At 43.2% G+C, this 23,706-nt stretch overlaps 1 protein-coding gene across 7 annotated transcripts in view; it reads right to left on the bottom strand.

Moving 5' to 3' along the window:
- ATP2C1 (ATPase secretory pathway Ca2+ transporting 1) overlaps window positions 1-23,706 on the bottom strand; it is a 291,909-nt gene that overhangs the window by 151,559 nt on the left and 116,644 nt on the right. For all 7 annotated transcript variants that reach the window (XM_030206388.1, XM_030206411.1, XM_030206380.1 and 4 more), the window contains 2 exons: window positions 10,806-10,881; window positions 10,170-10,236 (listed from right to left, as the gene is read on the bottom strand). In XM_030206388.1, coding sequence (XP_030062248.1) covers window positions 10,170-10,236; window positions 10,806-10,881 — 143 coding nt within the window. The remainder of the gene's footprint in view (window positions 1-10,169; window positions 10,237-10,805; window positions 10,882-23,706) is intronic.

Genomic DNA, 23,706 nt, shown 5'->3' with positions numbered 1-23,706 from the left:
AATAATGTCATAAGAAAATCTAAAACCCTCAAGTTTTGGGACCTAGCCATGTTCTCCAAAATCTCCAACTTCCTATGGAGAACCAAACTGTCCTTAATAGCAAATGACCCCTTGGCAGATAAAATCCTTAACCAAGATTCTAAAACACCATATAACCTTCTCCAGTTTAACAGGTCTGAGATCCAGTTCCTCAAATTTCTCCACTGTGGCCTCAGAAAAAAATGCACAGCTGAGGATACAGTCCCTCTCGAAACAATTCTCAATTCTGGAAACCACAGCAAAGATACCCAGCAAGGAAATTTCACCTGAGGGTTTTAAACTCCATTGTGAAATATCAGAAGGAAAGGTAACTTTATCAGGAATGGCAATTTATCACTATCTGAAGAGACAGCATGAACAGACTACACAGTTGCAGATCCCACACCAGCCTCAGCACTGATGGGACTAAATGTGGGGGAGGGGGCGAACTAAAGGGGAAATGGGACTTGATATACCATATTTCTGTGGTTTTTGCAACTGCATTCAAAGCGGTTTACATATTATATACAGGTATTTATTTGTACCTGGGGCAATAGAGGTTCAAGTGATTTGCCCAGAGTCACAAGGAGCTAAAGTGGGAATCAAACCCAGTTTCCCAGGATCAAAATCCACTGCATTAACCCCTGACTCAAGAAAAAGAATACCAGACTGATTAGCTCCCATAACTGACACTAACATGTTTGTTCATAGGTCCAACTACCTTAGGGGAGATAGTTTGAATGCTACGAGTCCATCTTCTGTATAGCTTCAAAGGGTCTGTTTGAACATTATTTTGGTCTGTGCTTTGGTAACAAAGACTGGGGTTCAAAACAGGAATTGTAAGTTATTGATAAAAACTAGTCTCCATACTCTTTCCCCCATAGTTTTAGAACTTTAACTGTGTTCTTCTGCCACACAGCATTAACAGATAGCCTCTAGAAGGCACAGCACGGCCTAGGTCAATCTTCATTCCGACCCCTCCTCCCACCCACCCCTAGCACAGCATTTATAGTCAATCTAATTAGGATATCAAGGGAAGAGTTTTCATTAGATTTTTAATTACATGTATTTAGTATCTGAGAAGCAAACACTAAATAAATTACATATTATACCATATAAATCTTAAGGCTCTTTATATTCATCTAGCATCCCTAGCACCATAAGAATTTTAATTAAACAACTCTATAATACTATGATGCAGACAGCACTCCAGCAGCGAGAGGGGTGCTATCTACTCTTTTGCACTGAGTGTCACATGTATGATTATCTCCCAGTTGGTGAGAGGTTATATGTGTGTGCTTGATACAAAGTGCTCCTAGCTTTCAGAGAACTAGTCAATTCTTTTGAGGCTAGAGCAGCAGACTTGGAAGAGCTGAGGGAGACACATAGAGGAGGTCTACAGGGACGTTGTAGAGAAAAGTCCCACCTCCAGTCTGGCAGCCCCTGTGCTGCCTTGGAGAGAGGTCTCCTAAAAGGACAGCATCACCCATATGAAGTTGGAAGTAATCCTCTAGCCAGGACCAGCTAACCAGGGGATGCAATATCCTCTCAGACCGAGGATGTCTCTCCAGGAACTTCTGCCCAGGAAGGAAGGGTTAGGACTGCTGTTGTAGTTGGTGATTCGATCACTCGGTATGTAGCTAGCTGGATTGCTGGTGGAAGTGAGGATCGCCTGGTCACTTGCCTGTCTGGTGTGAAGGTGGCAGACCTCATGCGTTACCTACATAGGATTTCAGATAGTGCTGGGGAGGAGCCGGCTGTCTTGGTACACGTGGGTACCAATGATATACGAAAATGTGATAAGGAGGTTCTGGAAGCCAAAATGTAAGCTACTAGGTAGAAGGCTGAAATCCAGATCCTCCAGGGTAGCATCTTCAGAAATGCTCCCCGCTCAGGACCCAAGAGATAGGCAGAGTTCTGAAGTATCCATGCGTGGTTGAGATGATGGCACATGGATGAGGGATTTAGATTTGTTAGGAACTGAGCAGCATTCTGGAATAGGGGCTCTACATTAACCGTGATGGAACCAGGCTGCTAAATCAACATTTAAAAAGGAGATAAAGCAGCTTTTAAACTAGAAACTGGGGGAAGGCCGACAGTCATTCAAAAGTGCATGGTTCAAAACAAGGTTTCTTTAAAAGATATCACCACCAAAACAGGGAAGGTAGGGCATCCTGATAGAAAGGTTGCAATTGAAACCATAGTAGACCAGGGGGATTATTTTCAAAGCACTTAGACACACAAAGTGCCACAGAGCAGACAGATTTTCAAGAATCTAAATTAACACTGTCAATTGCTGAGCAAGTTGTGACTAGGAACAAACATTGTTGGAATTGTTTTTATGCAAATGCCAGAAGTCTAAGAAATAAAATGGGAGAGTTAGAATATATTGCACTAAATGAAAAGGTAGATATAATAGGCATCTCTGAGATCTGGTGGAAGGAAAATAACCAGTGGGACACTGTCAAATCAGGGTACAAATCACATCGCAGTGATAGGGTGGATCCAACTGGTGGAGGGGTAGCATTATATGTTAAGGAGGGCCTTGAATCAAAGACTAAAAATTCTACAGGACATGAAACATGTATCAGAATTTCTATGGATAGAAATTCCATGTGTGAAGGGGAAAAGGATTGTGATAGGAGTTTACTACCATCCACCTGGCCAGGATGAAGACTGATGTAGAAATGTTATCAGAAATTAGGGAGGCTAACAAACTGGGCAACACAATAATAATGGGTGATTTCAATTACCCTGATATTTCCTGGGTAAATGGAGCAGCTGGTAGAGGAACCAAGAGGGGGAACAATTCTAGACCTAGTTCTTAGTGGAGTGTATGATCTGGTGCAGGAAGTAATGGTGCTGGGGCCGTGTGATAACAGTGATCACAATATGATCAAATTTGACATCAGCTCTGGAGTAAGTACTCACAGGAAATCCAATACATTATCATTTAACTTTCAAAAAAGGAGACGATGATAAAACGAGAACACAAAAAAACAAAACAAACAAACAAAAAACTTATGAAGAGCAGCTGCAAAGGTCAAAAATTTACATCAGGCATGGATGCTGTTCAAAAACACCATTCTGGAAGCCCAGATCAGACATATTCCATGTATTAAAAAAAGGAGGAAGGAAGGGCAAAGACAGACAGCATGGTTAAAAAGTGCGGTGAAGGAAGCTATTAGAGCTAAAAGAAAATCCTTCAGAAATTGGAAGAAGGATCCAACTGAAAATAATAGAAAACTGCATAAGGAATGGCAAGTCAAATGCAAAGTGCTGATAAGGAAGGCAAAGAGAGACTTTGAAAAGAAGATCGTATTGGCTAACTTTTTTTTTTTTTTAGGTATATTAGAATCAAGAAGCCGGCAAAAGAAATCAGTTGGAAACGCTAGATAACCAAAGGATAAAAGGGGCAATCAGGGAAGATAAGACCATAGCAGAGAGATTAAATGAATTCTTTGCTTTGGTTTTCACCGAGAAAGATGTGGGAGAGATATTGGTGCCCGAAATGGTATTCAATGCTGATGAGTCAGAGAAACTGAAACAAACCTCTGTAAACATGGAAGATGTGATGGAGAAATCTAAAAAATTGAAGAGCAGCAAATCACATCGGACTGGATGGTATATATATCCCAGAGTACTGATAGATTTGAAAAATGAACTTGCAGAGTTATTGTTAGTAATATGTAATTTATCTTTAAAATCTAGCATGGTACCGGTACCGCAAGACTGGAGGGTGGCCAATTTAACGCCAATTTTTAAAAAGGTTTCCAGATGTGATCTGGGAAATTATAGATTGGTGAACCTGATGCAGGTGCTGGACAAAATGGTTGACTATTATAAAGAACACAATTAGAGTATTTACATAAGCATAGATTAATGAAACCACTATATTTAATTAAGCACTTAAAGGGATAGGATAACAAAAAAGATGCTCCGGTCTCGCTAGTCTCCCGTCTCATAGCAAGAAAAGCTTTTCTTCTATCTTGAAATACGTATTTTTTAGCCAGGAACAACTGCGGTCTTTTCTGGATGGGAAGAGAGCTCCAGGACAGAAGACAAGTTCAAGCTGGACAATGAAATCGATTCAGGGTTTATAAACCCATGTTAAGCTTTTTTACCTTTTCTTTTTCCTCTAAGGATCTCTCTCTAAATTTGCAGTTCACTCCCCCCCCCCCCCCCCCCCCAAATTTGTGGTCTAAGGCGACTTATTTTCTTTTCCTTTGAATTTTCTCTTATACCATGTTATCTCTCATTAGATAATTGTTTCTTTCTTTTCTAGGGTTTTTTTTTTTGAGAGATTTTTTATACTCCATAAATTTCGTAAGCTGCTTTTCACAAACAAGTGGTTACTTGTTTATTGTATTTGTTGAAAGTTATAAATAAAATAATAAAACATAGATTAATAAGACAAAGCCAATATGGATTTACTCAAGGGAAATCTTGCCTCACCAATCTACTACAATTCTTTGAAGGGGTGAATAAGCATGTGGATAAAAGGTGAGTTGGTCGATATTGTGTAGCTGGATTTTCACAAGGCATTTGATAAAAGTATCTCATGAAAGACTCCAGAGGAAATCAGAAAGTCGTGGGATAGGAGGTAATGTCCTATTCTGGATTAAAAACTGGTTAAAAGATAGAAAACAGAGTAGGGTTAAATGGTCAGTATTCTCAATGGAGAAGGGTAGACAGTGGGGTTCCCCAGGGGTCTGTGCTGGGACCGCTGTTTTTCAACTTATTTATAAATGATCTAGAGATGTAAATAACTAGTGAGGTAATTAAATGTGTTGAAGACACAGTTATTTAAAGTTGTTAAATCACAAGAGGATTGTGAAAATTGTAAGAAGACCTTACGAAACTTGGAGACTAGGTATCCAAATGGCAGATGACGTTTTATGTGAGCAAGTACACAGTGATGCATGTGGGAAAGAGGAACCCAAACCATAGTTACGTGATGCAAAGTAAGACATTAGGAGTCACCACTCAGGGAAAGGATCTAGATGTCATGTGCACGACGGCTAAGAAAGCAAACAGAATGTTAGGAATTATTTGGAAAGGAACAGAAAACAAAACTGAGAATGTTATAATACTACTACTATTTAACATTTCTAAAGCGCTACTAGGGTTACGCAGCGCTGTACAATTTAACATAAAGGACAGTCCCTGCTCAAAGAGCTTACAATCTAAAGGAGAAGTGAACAGTCAGTCCGATAGGGGTAATCAATTGGGGCAGTCTGGATTTCCTGAAAGGTGAGTTAGGTGCCGAAGGCTCCATGGTACGACCGCACCTCGAATACTGTGTGCAGTTCTAGTCATTGCATCTCAAAAAAAGATATAGAGGCATATTTTGAAAGCACTTAGCCTTCCAAAGTTCCATAGGTTTCTATGGAACTTTGGAAGGCTAAGTGCTTTGAAAATATGCCCAATAGTGGAATTAGAAAAGGTACAGAGAAGGGCGACGAAAATGATAAACGGGGATGGGATGACTTCCCTATGAGGAAAAGCTAATGTGGCTAGGGCTCTTCAGCTTGGCGTTCAGTTGACAATTAATCTAAGTAACACAAGGGCCTGTTGCAGTCACTTTGAAACTCAATATTTGGGTGCTTGAATGAGCAACGTTGCGAAACATGGTCCGTGTCAGGACGCAGACAATTTGAGTTTAAAAAGATAAGTGATCTTAAATACTTGTTTTCACACCAGCATGTTTTTGGCACAAAAAAAGGAAAAATAAAAGTAATGTGCAATGATTAGTTGCCCGGGATACTGTTTAAGGCCCCAACCTTTCACTGCCAATCTCAGATAATTTCAAACTTCTAGGGATCACAATAGATCAATACTTAACACTAGATTCTCAAGTGACCATCACCACAAAGAAAATGTTCTATTCAATGTGGAGACTCAAGCGAATAAAACCTCTCTTTCCCCGTGAAGTCTTCCGCAATTTGATACAATCCATGGTCTTGAGCCAGATGGATTACTGCATCGCTATATATGCGGGATGCAAAGAACAACTGCTCAAGAAATTACAAATGGCCCAAAATACTGTGGCAAGACTGATATTTGGAAAATCTAAATTTGAAACTGCAAAACCACTCAGAGAAATTTTGCATTGGCTCCCTATAAAAGAATGCATAGCCTTTAAAATATGTACATTAATCCACAGAATAATCTAAGGTGAGGTAGCAGAATACATGCTTGAATTGGTTGATTTACCACCTAGAAACAGAACCAGTTCATAGCGATCTTATCTGAACTTACATTACCCAGACTGCAATGGCTTAAAGTATAAATCAATTGACGCCTCAAACTTCACTTACATTGGCACTCAACTGTGGAACGCCTTACCCAAATCAACAAAAACTACCCAGAACTACCTAAACTTTAGGAAATCATTGAAAACAGTATTGTTCAAGAAGGCTTACTCCCCAGGTTCAACATAATCAGAATTATCCCTAACTATTATAAGATCCAATAGACTCTAATTACATCTTACCTTTCATATTTACTACTGATTGTTATTCATATCCTACTTCAATACCCATCGATGTTTAACTGTTATTTTCTATTCTGCTAAATTTGAAAAATTGTACTTCTTGCATTGTAAATTAGTACAATATTTTTGTAAGCCACTTTGAGCCTGCTATCAGTGGGAAAAGGTGGGATACAAATGTGATAAATAAATAAATAAAATTATCCCTGTGAAAATTTATGAAAACATTTCTTTAAAAATTTATAAATACTTTGGCATTTTGAGTGTGATACATGTGTTATGCTTTGTGCAGGAGAGAGACAGACCCTGGCTCCGGGCCCCCCTTAGAGGCTGGGTCCGTCCCCCCTCCCCCCTCTTGGCTGCCCTGATCAGGCAGTGTGCACAAATGTGAACACGCTGCTGATTACTGCCGGGAAAACCCCCTCCCCAAAGCAGAAAATAGAAAATTTTCTACCATGGCAAACAGCACGTGACAACTTGGAAACTACTGCAGGGGTCAAATCGATGAGTGCTCAGTTGTGTATCGATTGATAGTGGAGCGTTTTAAACTCTTGGGCCGTGTTGGGTCTTAATAAAATTTCATTGGTGCATCTTATCTTAGTGTGGTGACTGATCACTTGGAATTGGTTCCTTTCCACCCTGTTACTGCTGTGTTCTGTCCTTGTGGAGAGTGTGAACCCCATTTTTGAACTTGTTCCGATGTTGCATGCTATACCAAGTCTGTACCAAGAGTTTAAAATGCTCCACTATCAATCGATACACAACTGAGCACTCATCGATTTGACCCCTGAGGAAGGCTGTTATAGCCGAAACACGGGCCGTGTTGGGTCTTAATAAAATTTCATTGGAGCATCTTATCTTAGTGTGGTGACTGATTACTTGATATTGGTTCCTTTCCACCCTGTTACTGCTGTGCAAAGAAACAAACTGAACATACAATTTGTTTACAAGGTGCAACAAAGTGAAATCTAAGACATCTATACAATGTCTACTTATAAGATATTTTGCATATTTGGTGTCTTTAGTTTGATTTGCTTCAGGTTTTTGCTTGCGTTCTGCAGCATGGTATGTGGGAAAGAGTTACCCCAGAGAAATATGCACAGATCATAATTCTATATAAAGAAAAGATACCAATAAGAGTAATTGTGAAGAAGCTTAAAGTTGCTCATTCAACTATCATAGCAACGGTTAGACGACATGAAGAGCTGAACAGTTTTCAGTCTCAGGCATGCTCAAATCAAACAAGAGTTACAAATGTACAAATAGACAATGCGATTATAAAAGCAGCGAAACATTCCCCAAGTGCATCATCAAGTGTATCAGAGCCAGAATTGCAGGTAGTCCACTGAAGAAACCAAGCAATAGGACAATATGCAGGAGATTATTTGATGCTAGACTTCGATCTTTCTTTCTTCTCTCGACTTTCTTTCTTCTCAACCTATTCTTGATCCACTTCAATCTGGCTTTCGGCCCCTTCATTCAACTGAAACAGCACTTTACTAAAGTCTCCAATGATCTATTCCTGGCTAAATCCAAAGGGCTCTATTCTATCCTCCTCCTTCTCGATCTTTCTGCTGCCTTTGATACTGTTGATCACAGCCTACTCCTTGACACGCTGTCCTCACTTGGATTTCAGAATTCTGCTCTCTCCTGGTTCTCTTCTTATCTCTCACAGCGTACTTTTAGTGTATACTCTGGTGGTTCCTCCTCTTCCTCTATCCCGCTGTCAGTGGGTGTACCTCAAGGATCTGTTCTAGGACCTCTCCTTTTCTCCATCTATACTTCCTCCCTTGGTGCTTTGACCTCAGCACACGGCTTTCAGTTATCACCTTTACGCTGATGACTCCCAGATCTACCTCTCCACACCAGTTATCTCAGCAGAAATCCAGTCCAAGGTATCTGCCTGCCTCTCTGACATTGCTACCTGGATGTTTCACTGCCACCTGAAACTCAGTATGTCCAAAACTGAACTCCTTATCTTCCCTCCTAAACCAACCTCTCCCCTTCCCCCATTCTCTATTTCTGTCGACAACACGCTCATTCTTCCTGTCTCGTCTGCTCGCAACCTTGGGGTCATCTTCGATTCCTCCCTCTTCTTTTCTGCCCATATTCAACAGATTGCTAAAACCTGTCGTTTCTTCCTTTATAACATCGCCAGAATTCACCCTTTCCTTTCTGAACACGCTATCAGAACCCTCATCCAAACTCTCATCACCTCTGGCTTAGACTACTGCAACTTGCTTCTCTCATGTCTTCCACTCAGCCATCTCTCTCCTCTTCAATCTGTTCAAAACTCTGCCGCAAGACTAATATTTCACCAAAGTCGTTATGCCCATATCAGCCCTCTCCTGAAATCACTTCACTGGCTCCCTATCCGTTTCCGTATACAATTCAAGTTTCTCTTGTTGACCTATAAGTGCATTCACTCTGCAGCCCCTCACTACCTCTCCACCCTCATCTCTCCCTACACTCCTTCCCTAGAACTCCGTTCATTAGGCAAATCTCTCCTAATTGCACCCTTCTCCTCCATCGCTAACCAGACTCCGCTCCTTCTATCTCGCCGCACCTTATGCCTGGAATAGGCTTCCTGAGCCATTACATCTAGCTCCATCCCTGGCTGCCTTCAAATCCGGGCTAAAGGCCTACCTGTTTGATGCTGCTATCGACTCCTGACTTGTAACTTTTATCTTATCCTAATGTGTCCTTCTGTCCGTCCTTCCCTTCTCCTTTTTGGTCCTGTTTGTCCTGATTTAGATTGTAAGCTCTTTTGAGCAGGGACTGTCTTCTTCATGTTCAATTGTAAAGCGCTGCGTATGACTGGTAGCGCTATAGAAATGATTTATAGTAGTAGTAGATCTTATCAGCCTGCTCAAAAACGGAAGTCTGCCAAAAATATCAAAGACTGGCTCATTTTCTATCACAAGTATAAGAAGTGGACAGTTGATCAATGGGAGTGAATTATGTTTTCAGATGGAAGCATTTTCTCTCAGTTCTACAGCTTCTGTAGACACACAAGAAGCCCTTCAAATCAGAGACATAATGTGAAGTATGTTATACCCAAAGTGAAACAAGCACCAAAGGTTATGATTTCGAGTGCAGTACAAGGATCTGGTCGAGGATTATGCTAAAAAATACTACAATCAACAGAACTGTTTATTTGAATGTTTTGGAGGAGAGACTGTCAAACTTTATACAAATTCACAACAGGATGGTGCACCTTGCCATGGAACAAAAGCTGTTAAGGCATGGCTGGATCATGAACAGTTTCTACTGTTAGAACCTTGGCCAGGCAACAGCCCAGATTTAAAATTATTGAAAATTTGTGGACCATGAAGCAGAAAGAGGCCATTCATAATCCAACATCTGAAGCAGACCTTATACACTGGATCAAAGCTGTGTGGACTCAGGAGGTAAGAACAAAGGTCATCACTGTAAATACTTATAACTAGGAGAAAAAGATCTGCAGACAAATGACTTTAGATGTTAAATACAACACAGAATTTGTAGCTTTAGAATCTGATTTGTTTCATGTGTATGTTATTACATATTAGTCATAAATAATGAAAAAGGTGGAGGTCGCAAACTTTTGGCCATGACTGCATATCCCATAAACAAGCCTTGGAACAGATGTAAAATTCAAACTGTCCAATAATCTCACCTTACACCAATGGTGAACATGTCAATGATATTCTTTCCCTGGAGACACCCAACCAGCATGATAATACCTGTTAATACAAAAACAGCAGCAGTATTATACTCAGCCTTACCTTATAATGAAGCAAATGTATGATTCATAATCACTTATGGAGCCAGCTGATTCACAACTTGTCAAAAAAAAAACCAACTATATATATATATATATATATATATATATAATTTTTTTTAACAATGAATGAATGTTAAGCAGGAGACAACTAATTATGTAATTAAAGAACTTACACTTCCTGACAGAAAGGTTGAGAAAAGCCTTGCTGGGTAAAAGAAAGAACTTGAGTCTCCTGTACTATATCATTGTCAGGCTACAGGGTCTGCTTTGAATAATTTGTCTTTTCAATGAAATGTTCCTGTATCATAAGTTCCCAGAGTACATTCCACTGCCTAACAGCTGTAAACATTGAAGGAATAATCATTAAGAAGTGGGAAGGAAAATTATAACGGCCTTATGATATTCATGTATGACAACATTGATGATAGAATAGTGACAGCTTGTATCACCATACAGATTTTTAAGAAGTCATACAAAACCAAATTATAAATAAATAGCAAATGAAAAGTTAGATGAATATTGTCTTACCAATTATGCCAAAGGAATATAGAGATAGCTGTTTCCCCAAGATGTCCATGCTCTTCTGTAAAGGGGTCTTTGGAGCCTTAATAAAAAAAAAAAAAAGAAGTCAAAAGAAAGGTACTCACAAGACACTCAGCCACTACTCTGCAGTGCCCTAGCCGACATTATGTTCAACAAACCTACTGTCCCTTTGCCTGCAGTGAAAGAGGTTTCAGAGAACTATGTCTTTACAAACGATTTTCAAAAATTACATAGGGCAGGTAAAAATTTTGGCTTGCGTTCCAATTTAAGACTACGAACTAGGGCTCTTAGAACCTCCCTGTGCTTCTGTCTACTCAACAGTGAGGTAATACTGATGCTTATTCTACAATTACCTTTGTGAATATGGCATGAATGTTAAAGGCTTAAAAGCTGCAAACCCATTTACATAGAAATAAAAAACCTGTATTTATGTTTTCTAAATGTCTGTTACAATGGTGGAACATGGGGCCACTGCTATTCCCTAACAGCCCACAAGGGCCAAAAACAGTTTCAGTTTTGAGGTGATCCCCAATCAATATGCGAGAGAGAGAGGCAGAATACATGCAAACCCATTTAGAGACGTCCATCTCACGAATGCTGTTAACGATATACTGAAAACCTCAAGAACCGGAGGCCAATGCCATTGAGCTAGGCTATTTCAGTAAAGTCAAGTCTTAATGATGTCATATTAATAAGGAAGAGTCAAAGAAGCAAAACAAGTCTGCTCCTGTACTTGAATAGTAAAAAAAATAATAAAGGATTAAAAAGAAAGCAAAGAAAAGAAAGCAAGCCATGGTGCTAAGCAGACCAGAGTTCATTGAACCCAGAATTCTGTGTCACATAAAGGTCAGTCTGGGTTCAAAATAAAGTTGCTTATGTTTATGTATATTTATGTATATTCTATTTTAATGAAAGTGGATCACAATATAAAAACATATAAAACACACATACTTATTAAAACACATCAAAGTTGCAGCCCACTCACTACAGACATCCTCAAATACCATCACATATGACATCCCGAGCAAAAACTGCAACCTAAGTCCAGTTTAGCTATAAACAGAACCCCTCCAATACAGATCTTCCTCATAATCCAAATGCTTTTGAAAACAAATAACTTCAATTATTTTTCAGATGCAACAGTATCTGACATCAATCTTAATTGAGAGAGAAGGCAGTTTCTTACAAAAGGACAACAACAGAGTGCTAACATAAACACATAATTGTTGCCATACTGGGACAGACCGAAGGTCCATCAAGCCCAGCATCCTGTTCCCAACAGTGGCCAATCCAGGTCACAAGTACCTGGCAAGATCCCAAAACAGTACAATACATTTTATGCTGTTTATCCTAAAAATAAAGAAGTGGATTTCTCCAAGTCCATCTTAATAATGGCTTATGGACTTTCCTTTCGGAAGTTATTCAAACCAGTTTTAAACCCCGCTAAGCTAACTGCTTTTACCAAATTCTCTGGCAATGAATTCCAGAGTTTAATTACATGCTGAGAAAAGAAATAATTTTCTCAGATTTGTTTTAAAATTACTACTGTGTAGCTTCATTGCGTGCCCCCTAGTCCTAGTATTTTTGGAAAGCATAAAATGTGATTCACGTCTACCCGTTCTACTCCACTCAGTGTTTTATATACCTCTATCATATCTTCCCTCTGCCACCTTTTCTCCAAGCTGAAGAGCCATAGCAGCTTTACTCTTTCCTCATAGGGAAGTTGTCCCATCCCCTTTATCGTTTTCTTCACCCTTCTCTGTACCTTTTCTAATTCTACTATATCTTTTTTGAGATGCGGTGACCAGAACTGAACACAGTATTAGAGGTGAAGTCGTACCATGGAGCAATAAAAGACATTATAACATCCTCATTTTTGTTTTCCATTCCTTTCCTAGTAATTCCTAACATTCTATTTGCTTTCCTAGCTGTCGCCGCACACTGAGCAGAGGGCTTCAACATATCATCAACGATAACACATAGATCCTCTTTCCCACATGCATCACTTTGCACTTCATCACATTAAACCTCATCTGCAATTTGGATACCCAGTCTCGTAAGGTCCTCTTGTAATTTTTCACAATCCTCTAACAACTTTGACTGTGTCGTCAGTAAATTTAATTACCTCACTAGTTATTTACATCTCTAGATCATTTAAATATGTTAAAAAGCAACAGTCCCAGCACAGACCACTGGGGAACCGAACTATCTACCCTTCTCCATTGAGATTACCGACCATTTAACCCTACTCTCTGTTTTATATCTTTTAAACAGTTTTTAATCCACAATAGAACACTACCTCCTATCATATGACTCTCCAGTTTTCCTTGGAGTCTTTCATGAGGTTCTCTGTCAAATGCCTTTTGAAAATCCAGATACACAATATCGACCGGCTCAACTTTATCCACATGTTTGTTCACCCCTTCAAAGAAATGTAGTAGATTGCTGAGGCAAGATTTCTTTTACCATGTTGGCTTTGTCTCATTAATCTATGATTTTGAATATACTCTGTAATTTTGTTTTTTATAATGGCCTCTACCATTTTGCCCGGCATTGATGACAGGCTCACTGGTCTATAATTTCCAAGATTACCTCTGGAACCTTTTTTTAAAAATCGGTATTACATTGGCCACCCTCCAATCTTCCGGTACCATGCTTGGTTTTAAAGATAAATTACATATTACTAACAATATTTCTGCAAGTTCTCAAAATGAATTTTTTTGTAAAGTAAGAATTGACAGCTACAAAGCTCCTTCTGACCTTAAAACACTACCCAGTTGGATAGTATAAAAATAATTTTTTTTTAAATATCCCCAGTTTATAGATCTTAAGAACACATGACAAACAGAATGCTGAATCCTCTTTCAAATCTTTATGAATTAAGAGCAAGGGTTTAAGAATAACTCTCAATTCCACTGGTAAACAATGCAATTGCATAAGAAACAGTGTTAACAGACTGAAAGCAGGAAGCACCATTTTGGACTACCTGTAGAGACTTCAGAGCTGATAATGAAATCCTATGATAAGAGTTACAATAGTCCAAACTACTCAAAACCATAGCCTGTACCACAGTTCTAAAATCTTCTGCTGTAATCAAAGGTTTTATTTAGCTCACCACCATTTGAATATATTGCTTGAAGGAAAGCTTAACAAAAACTCTGAACCTGCTGAGCAATAACATTACTTTGAGATATCCTGCATTTCAGCTCCAGATACATTTATACACTGTTATCCTTCAACCACAATGCAACAATAGAAAAAAACAGTCAACTGTCCTACTGCAATATCAAAAGGTACATCAAATGATAAAATGAATTAGATATCATCTGCATAAACCCTATATCATTCAAGACAATTTCCAACACAGGGGTATCAAATCTACATTAAATGACGTGGCAGATCTTTTAAGGATAAATCCGCTATTCCTTCTATACTTCTGGTGACTTTGGCATTAGATCCTGATCTTGACGGGCTGTTGAGACTTTTTTCATTATAGGGAATTCCTTTTTTCTTTCAAAAAACGTTTAGGTGTTTTACTACTACTACTACTATTTAGCATTTCTATAGCGCTGCAAGGCGTACACAGCGCTGCACAAACATAGAAGAAAGACAGTCCCTGCTCAAAGAGCTTACAATCTAATAGACAAAAAAAAATAAGTAAGCAAATCAAATCAATTAATGTGTACAGGAAGGAGAAGAGGAGGGTAGGTGGAGGCGAGTGATTACGAGTCAAAAGCAATGTTAAATAGAGAGGCTTTCAGTCTAGATTTAAAGGTGGCCAAGGATGGGGCAAGACGTAGGGGCTCAGGAAGTTTATTCCAGGCGTAGGGTGCAGCGAGAAAGAAGGCGCAAAGTCTGGAGTTGGCAGTAGTGGAGAAGGGAACAGATAAGAAGGATTTATCCATGGAGCGGAGTGCACGGGAAGGGGTGTAGGGAAGGACGAGTGTGGAGAGATACTGGGGAGCAGCAGAGTGAGTACATTATAGGTTAGTAGAAGAAGTTTGAACAGGATGCGAAAACGGATAGGGCAGCCAGTGAAGTGACTTGAGGAGAGGGGTAGTATGAGTAAAGCGACCCTGGCGGAAGACGAGACGGGCAGCAGAGTTTTGAACTGATTGGAGAGGAGAGAGGTGACTAAGTGGGAGGCCAGCAAGAAGCAGATTGCAGTAGTCTAAACGAGAGGTGACAAGGGTGTGGATGAGGGTTTTGGTAGAGTGCTCAGAAAGAAAGGGGCGGATTTTACAGATGTTGTAAAGAAAGAAACGACATGTCTTGGTGGTCTGCTGGATATGAGCAGAGAAGGAGAGAGAACAGTCAAAGATAACCCCAAGGTTTCGAGCTGAGGAGACAGGGAGAATGAGAGAGCCATCAACAGAAATAGAAAACGGGGGGAGTGGGAGGTGGGTTTGGGGGGAAAAATGAGAAGCTCGGTTTTGGTCATGTTTAATTTCAGGTGGCGTTGAGACATCCAGACAGCAATGTCAGACAAGCATGCTGAAACTTTGGTTTGGATGCAAGGTGAGATATCAGGGGTAGAAAGGTAGATTTGGGAGTCATCAGCATAGAGATGGTAGGAAAAGCCATGGGATGAGATTAATGAACCAAGTGAAGAAGTGTAGATAGAAAAGAGGAGGGGACCAAGAACAGAACCCTGAGGTACACCGACAGGCAGAGGAATAGAAGTAGAAGAGGATCCACCAGAGTGAACACTGAAGGTGCGGAGGGAGAGGTAGGAAGAGAACCAGGAAAAGACAGAGCCCTGGAATCCAAGTGAGGACAGGGTATCGAGGAGTATGCTGTGATCAACAGTGTCAAAAGCAGCGGAAAGATCAAGAAGAATGAGGATGGAATAGAGACCTCTGGATTTAGCCAGTAATAGGTCATTGGAGACTTTAGTAAGCGCAGTTTCGGTTGAGTGGAGAGGGCGAAAACCAGATTGTAGTGGGTCAAGAATAGCATATGAGGAGAGAAAATCAAGACAGCAGTGGTGAACAGCACACTCAAGTAATTTGGAGAGAAAAGGGAGGAGGGAGATGGGTCGGTAATTAGAGGGACAAGTAGGGTCGAATGAAGGCTTCTTAAGGAGAGGTGTGACCACAGCAAGTTTAAAGGCAGTAGGGACAATTGCAGTGGAAAGTGAGAGGTTGAGAATGTGACAAATAAAAGGAATAAGAGCAGGTGAGATGGCATTAACAAGGTGGGTGGGAATGGGATCAGAGGAACAGGTGGTACATTTTGAGGAAGAAAGGAGAAGTGTAGTTTCCTCTATAGTAACATCAGGAAAGGAGGAAAAGGAATGAGGGGAAGGAGAGAGAGGGGAACGGACTAGTGGAGGGAGAGGTGGGGAGGTAGAGAATTCAAGGTTTATCTTTTGAACCTTGTCGTGAAAGAATTCAGCAAGGGTCTGAGGAGATAATGAAGGGGAAGTTGGGGGAGGGGGCACCTTCAGGAGAGAGTTCAATGTGGTGAAGAGAAGTCGAGGGTTAGAGCCAAGAGAGTTGGTCAGTTGGATATAATAATCCTGTTTGGCGCGTAAAAGAGCAGATAGGAAGGAGGTCAGCATGAACTTAAAGTGTAAGAAATCAGCAAGGGCCCGAGATTTCCGCCAGAGGCGTTCGGCGGAGCGGGTACAGTAACGTAGGTAACGGATATTAGAAGTCAGCCAAGGTTGGGGTTTTATACGCCTTATAGGGCGGGTTATCAAAGGTGCAAGAGTGTCTAAGGCAGCGGATAGAGTATTGTTGTAAGAAGAAACAGCCTCGTTGACAGACGTGGATGGTGCCACAGTAGAGAGGAGGTCTGAAACATGGGAGGACAGAGATGAAGGGTCAATATCGTGAAGATTCCTAGATAAATTAGATAAGATAGGACGGGACTGGGAGGGAGGAGATTTAAGTGTGAAAGTTATAAGATAGTGATCAGAGAGGGGAAGATCAGAGGCAAGGAAACTAGAGGGTGAACAGTTGGAGGAGAAGATGAGATCAAGACAGTGACCATTTTGATGAGTGGGGGAGGTGGAGCATAGTTGGAGATTAAAGGAGGATGTTAAGGCGAGTACCTTGGAAATATAAGAGTTGGAAGGATCATTAGCAGGAATATTAAAGTCACCAAGGATGAGAGAGGGGGAGGAAGGATCATGGAAGAAGGCAAGCCAGGCATCAAAGTCACTGAGAAAGGATGAAAGGGACTTATCAGGGGGACAATAAATGACCGCTATTCGAAGAGGCAGAGGAGAGAAAAGGCGGATGGAGTGGACTTCAAAGGAGGAAAAACAGTGAGATTGAGGTGGAAGAAGGGGTTGAAATCTGGAGGAGGGAGAGAGAAGTAGTCCAACACCACCCCCGCGACCAGCAGGGCGAGGAGTATGTGAAAAAAAGATAACCGCCATGGCAGAGGGCTGCGACTGAAGCAGAGTCATCAGGGCAGAGCCAGGTTTCTGTTATGGCGAGCAGATGGAGGTGACGCGAGATAAAGAGGTCCTGGATATAGGGGAGCTTGTTACAGATAGAGCGGGCATTCCATAGGGCGCAAGAGAAGGGCAGAGAAGAGGAGGGGAGTAGAGGAATAGAGATGAGGTTAGAGAGGTCGCGGTGAGATCTATAGACTTGGGATAATAGTTGGTGAGGAGGGCCAGGATTGGGATTGATATTGTTGAAGTCACTCAAACAATAAAAACAATTTTTAACAATGCATCTCAGAGTTTTGGGTCTGAGGCATTATTTGTTCTGAAATTTCCTTCTAAATCTTTTATAAAATATCAGAATGTTACATATTTATTTTGATCTTGATCCTCCTTAGATGAGTCTGCTTTTGAATAACGAAGTAAATAATCAGGTATTTTGCTACTCGCAGGAATATTGAATTTGTTGGGGGGGGGGATTCCCCCTCCTACAGTGGTGGAAATAAGTATTTGATCCCTTGCTGATTTTGTAAGTTTGCCCACTGACAAAGACATGAGCAGCCCATAATTGAAGGGTAGGTTATTGGTAACAGTGAGAGATAGCACATCACAAATTAAATCCGGAAAATCACATTGTGGAAAGTATATGAATTTATTTGCATTCTGCAGAGGGAAATAAGTATTTGATCCCCCACCAACCAGTAAGAGATCTGGCCCCTACAGACCAGGTAGATGCTCCAAATCAACTCGTTACCTGCATGACAGACAGCTGTCGGCAATGGTCACCTGTATGAAAGACACCTGTCCACAGACTCAGTGAATCAGTCAGACTCTAACCTCTACAAAATGGCCAAGAGCAAGGAGCTGTCTAAGGATGTCAGGGACAAGATCATACACCTGCACAAGGCTGGAATGGGCTACAAAACCATCAGTAAGACGCTGGGCGAGAAGGAGACAACTGTTGGTGCCATAGTAAGAAAATGGAAGAAGTACAAAATGACTGTCAATCGACAAAGATCTGGGGCTCCACGCAAAATCTCACCTCGTGGGGTATCCTTGATCATGAGGAAGGTTAGAAATCAGCCTACAACTACAAGGGGGGAACTTGTCAATGATCTCAAGGCAGCTGGGACCACTGTCACCACGAAAACCATTGGTAACACATTACGACATAACGGATTGCAATCCTGCAGTGCCCGCAAGGTCCCCCTGCTCCGGAAGGCACATGTGACGGCCCGTCTGAAGTTTGCCAGTGAACACCTGGATGATGCCGAGAGTGATTGGGAGAAGGTGCTGTGGTCAGATGAGACAAAAATTGAGCTCTTTGGCATGAACTCAACTCGCCGTGTTTGGAGGAAGAGAAATGCTGCCTATGACCCAAAGAACACCGTCCCCACTGTCAAGCATGGAGGTGGAAATGTTATGTTTTGGGGGTGTTTCTCTGCTAAGGGCACAGGACTACTTCACCGCATCAATGGGAGAATGGATGGGGCCATGTACCGTACAATTCTGAGTGACAACCTCCTTCCCTCCGCCAGGGCCTTAAAAATGGGTCGTGGCTGGGTCTTCCAGCACGACAATGACCCAAAACATACAGCCAAGGCAACAAAGGAGTGGCTCAGGAAGAAGCACATTAGGGTCATGGAGTGGCCTAGCCAGTCACCAGACCTTAATCCCATTGAAAACTTATGGAGGGAGCTGAAGCTGCGAGTTGCCAAGCGACAGCCCAGAACTCTTAATGATTTAGAGATGATCTGCAAAGAGGAGTGGACCAAAATTCCTCCTGACATGTGTGCAAACCTCATCATCAACTACAGAAGACGTCTGACCGCTGTGCTTGCCAACAAGGGTTTTGCCACCAAGTATTAGGTCTTGTTTGCCAGAGGGATTAAATACTTATTTCCCTCTGCAGAATGCAAATAAATTCATATACTTTCCACAATGTGATTTTCCGGATTTAATTTGTGATGTGCTATCTCTCACTGTTACCAATAACCTACCCTTCAATTATGGGCTGCTCATGTCTTTGTCAGTGGGCAAACTTACAAAATCAGCAAGGGATCAAATACTTATTTCCACCACTGTATATTGTTTGTTCTCTTGCATTCTATCTTAATTAACAGCTTGCGTTATAAGCTGGCATATATTAATGTCTTTCTTATTATTATCTCTTATTGATGATTATTTGAGGAATAACAACTTGATTTCTGTTTAAAAATAATCTTGATGTTAATTATTTTAAAAAGTAATACATACAAAAATAAAAAAAGAAATAACATGGCAGATAAAGAAGATCCTCGTGGTACTCTGGCCCGCTCTTTTATCTGTAACATATGCTGTCCGAGGTCAGCAAGATAGCGAATGCTACATACCTGTAGAAGGTATTCTCCGAGGACAGCAGGCTGATTGTTCTCACTGATGGGTGACGTCCACGGCAGCCCCTCCAATCGGAAACTTCACTAGCAAAGGCCTTTGCTAGTCCTCGCGCGCCCATGCGCGGCCGTCTTCCCGCCCGAACCGGCTCGTGTTCATCAGTCCCATATGTAGCAAGACAAAGCAAGGGAAGACACAACTCCAAAGGGGAGGCGGGCGGGTTTGTGAGAACAATCAGCCTGCTGTCCTCGGAGAATACCTTCTACAGGTATGTAGCATTCGCTTTCTCCGAGGACAAGCAGGCTGCTTGTTCTCACTGATGGGGTATCCCTAGCCCCCAGGCTCACTCAAAACAACAACCATGGTCAGTTGGGCCTCGCAACGGCGAGGACATTACTGAGATTGACCTAAAAATTTACCAACTAACTGAGAGTGCAGCCTGGAACAGAACAAACAGGGCCCTCGGGGGGTGGAGTTGGATTCTAAAGCCCGAACAGGTTGCGAAGCACTGACTGCCCGAACCGACTGTCGCGTCGGGTATCCTGCTGCAGGCAGTAATGAGATGTGAATGTGTGGACAGATGACCACGTCGCAGCTTTGCAAATCTGTTCAATAGTGGCTGACTTCAAGTGGGCTACCGACGCAGCCATGGCTCTAACATTATGAGCCGTGACATGACCCTCAAGAGCCAGCCCAGCCTGGGCGTAAGTGAAGGAAATGCAATCTGCTAGCCAATTGGATATGGTGCGTTTCCCCACAGCCACTCCCCTTCTGTTGGGATCAAAAGAAACAAACAATTGGGCGGACTGTCTGTTGGGCTGTGTCCGCTCCAGATAGAAGGCCAATGCTCTCTTGCAGTCCAATGTGTGCAGCTGAAGTTCAGCAGGGCAGGAATGAGGACGGGGAAAGAATGTTGGCAAGACAATTGACTGGTTCAGATGGAACTCCGACACAACCTTTGGCAAGAACTTAGGGTGAATGCGGAGGACTACTCTGTTATGATGAAATTTGGTGTAAGGGGCCTGGGCTACCAGGGCCTGAAACTCACTGACTCTACGAGCTGAAGTAACTGCCACCAAGAAAATGACCTTCCAGGTCAAGTACTTCAGATGGCAGGAATTCAGTGGCTCAAAAGGAGGTTTCATCAGCTGGGTGAGAACGACATTGAGATCCCATGGCACTGTAGGAGGCTTGACAGGGGGCTTTGACAAAAGCAAACCTCTCATGAAGCGAACAACTAAAGGCTGTCCTGAGATCGGCTTACCTTCCACACGGTAATGGTATGCACTCATTGCACTAAGGTGAACCCTTACAGAGTTGGTCTTGAGACCAGACTCAGACAAGTGCAGAAGGTATTCAAGCAGGGTCTGTGTAGGACAAGAGCGAGGATCTAGGGCCTTGCTGTCACACCAGACGGCAAACCTCCTCCACAGAAAGAAGTAACTCCTTTTAGTGGAATCTTTCCTGGAAGCAAGCAAGATGCGGGAGACACCCTCTGACAGACCCAAAGAGGCAAAGTCTACGCTCTCAACATCCAGGCCATGAGAGCCAGGGACCGGAGGTTGGGATGCAGAAGCACCCCTTCGTCCTGTGTGATGAGGGTCGGAAAACACTCCAATCTCCACGGTTCTTCGGAGGACAACTCCAGAAGAAGAGGGAACCAGATCTGATGCGGCCAAAAAGGAGCAATCAGAATCATGGTGCCTCGGTCTTGCTTGAGTTTCAACAAAGTCTTCCCCACCAGAGGTATGGGAGGATAAGCATACAGCAGACCCTCCCCCCAGTCCAGGAGGAAGGCATCCGATGCCAGTCTGCCGTGGGCCTGAAGCCTGGAACAAAACTGAGGGACCTTGTGGTTGGCTTGAGATGCGAAGAGATCTACCAAGGGGGTGCCCCACGCTTGGAAGATCTGGCGCACCACTCGGGAATTGAGCGACCACTCGTGAGGTTGCATAATCCTGCTCAACCTGTCGGCCAGACTGTTGTTTACGCCTGCCAGATATGTGGCTTGGAGCACCATGCCGTGACGGCGAGCCCAGAGCCACATGCTGACGGCTTCCTGACACAGGGGGCGAGATCCGGTGCCCCCCTGCTTGTTGACGTAATACATGGCAACCTGGTTGTCTGTGTGAATTTGGATAATTTGGTGGGACAGCCGATCTCTGAAAGCCTTCAGAGCGTTCCAGATCGCTCGTAACTCCAGAAGATTGATCTGCAGATCGCGTTCCTGGAGGGACCAGCTTCCTTGGGTGTGAAGCCCATCGACATGAGCTCCCCACCCCAGGAGAGACGCATCCGTGGTCAGCACCTTTTGTGGCTGAGGAATTTGGAAAGGACGTCCCAGAGTCAAATTGGACCAAATCGTCCACCAATACAGGGATTCGAGAAAACTCGTGGACAGGTGGATCACGTCTTCTAGATCCCCAGCAGCCTGAAACCACTGGGAAGCTAGGGTCCATTGAGCAGATCTCATGTGAAGGCGGGCCATGGGAGTCACATGAACTGTGGAGGCCATGTGGCCCAGCAATCTCAACATCTGCCGAGTTGTGATCTGCTGGGACGCTCGCACCCGCGAGACGAGGGACAACAAGTTGTTGGCTCTCGTCTCTGGAAGATCGGCGCGAGCCGTCCGAGAATCCAGCAGAGCTCCTATGAATTCGAGTTTCTGCACTGGGAGAAGATGGGACTTTGGATAATTTATCACAAACCCCAGTAGCTCCAGGAGGCGAATAGCCATCTGCATGGACTGCAGGGCTCCTGCCTCGGATGTGTTCTTCACCAGCCAATCGTCGAGATATGGGAACACGTGTACCCCCAGTCTGCGAAGTGCCGCTGCTACTACAGCCAAGCACTTCGTGAACACTCTGGGCGCAGAGGCGAGCCCAAAGTGTAGCACACAGTACTGGAAGTGACGTGTGCCCAGCTGAAATCGCAGATACTGTCTGTGAGCTGGCAGTATCGGGATGTGCGTGTAGGCGTCCTTCAAGTCCAGAGAGCATAGCCAATCGTTTTGCTGAATCATGGGTAGAAGGGTGCCCAGGGAAAGCATCCTGAACTTTTCTTTGACCAGATATTTGTTCAGGGCCCTTAGGTCTAGGATGGGACTCATCCCCCCTGTTTTCTTTTCCACAAGGAAGTACCTGGAATAGAATCCCAGCCCTTCTTGCCCGGATGGCACGGGCTCGACCGCATTGGCGCTGAGAAGGGCGGAGAGTTCCTCTGCAAGTACCTGCTTGTGCTGGAAGCTGTAGGATTGAGCTCCCGGTGGACAATTTGGAGGTTTGGAGGCCAAATTGAGGGTGTATCCTTGCCGGACTATTTGGAGAACCCACTGCTCGGAGGTTATGAGAGGCCACCTTTGGTGAAAAGCTTTCAACCTCCCCCCGACTGGTAGGTCGCCCGGCACTGATACTTGGATGTCGGCTATGCTCTGCTGGAGCCAGTCAAAAGCTCGTCCCTTGCTTTTGCTGGGGAGCCGATGGGCCTTGCTGAGGCGCACGCTGCTGACGAGAGCGAGCGCGCTGGGGCTTAGCCTGGGCCACAGGCTGTCGAGAAGGAGGATTGTACCTACGCTTGCCAGAAGAGTAGGGAACAGTCTTCCTTCCCCCGAAAAATCTTCTACCTGTAGAGGTAGATGCTGAAGGCTGCCGGCGGGAGAACTTGTCGAATGCGGTGTCCTGCTGGTGGAGCTGCTCTACCACCTGCTCGACCTTCTCTCCAAAAATATTATCCGCACGGCAAGGCGAGTCCGCAATCCGCTGCTGGATTCTATTCTCCAGGTCGGAGGCACGCAGCCATGAGAGCCTGCGCATCACCACACCTTGGGCAGCGGCCCTGGACGCAACATCAAAGGTGTCATACACCCCTCTGGCCAGGAATTTTCTGCACGCCTTCAGCTGCCTGACCACCTCCTGAAAAGGCTTGGCTTGCTCAGGGGGGAGCTTGTCCACCAAGCCCGCCAACTGCCGCACATTGTTCCGCATGTGGATGCTCGTGTAGAGCTGGTACGACTGAATTTTGGCCACGAGCATTGAAGAATGGTAGGCCTTCCTCCCAAAGGAGTCTAAGGTTCTAGAGTCTTTGCCTGGGGGCGCCGAAGCATGCTCCCTAGAA

The sequence above is a fragment of the Microcaecilia unicolor genome, chromosome 1 (genome assembly GCF_901765095.1).
Source record: "Microcaecilia unicolor chromosome 1, aMicUni1.1, whole genome shotgun sequence".
In the NCBI taxonomy this organism is placed as follows: Eukaryota; Metazoa; Chordata; class Amphibia; order Gymnophiona; family Siphonopidae; genus Microcaecilia; species Microcaecilia unicolor.
The sequence above is the reverse complement of the archived record's forward strand: the minus strand, read 5'-3'. Positions and strand labels throughout refer to the sequence as shown.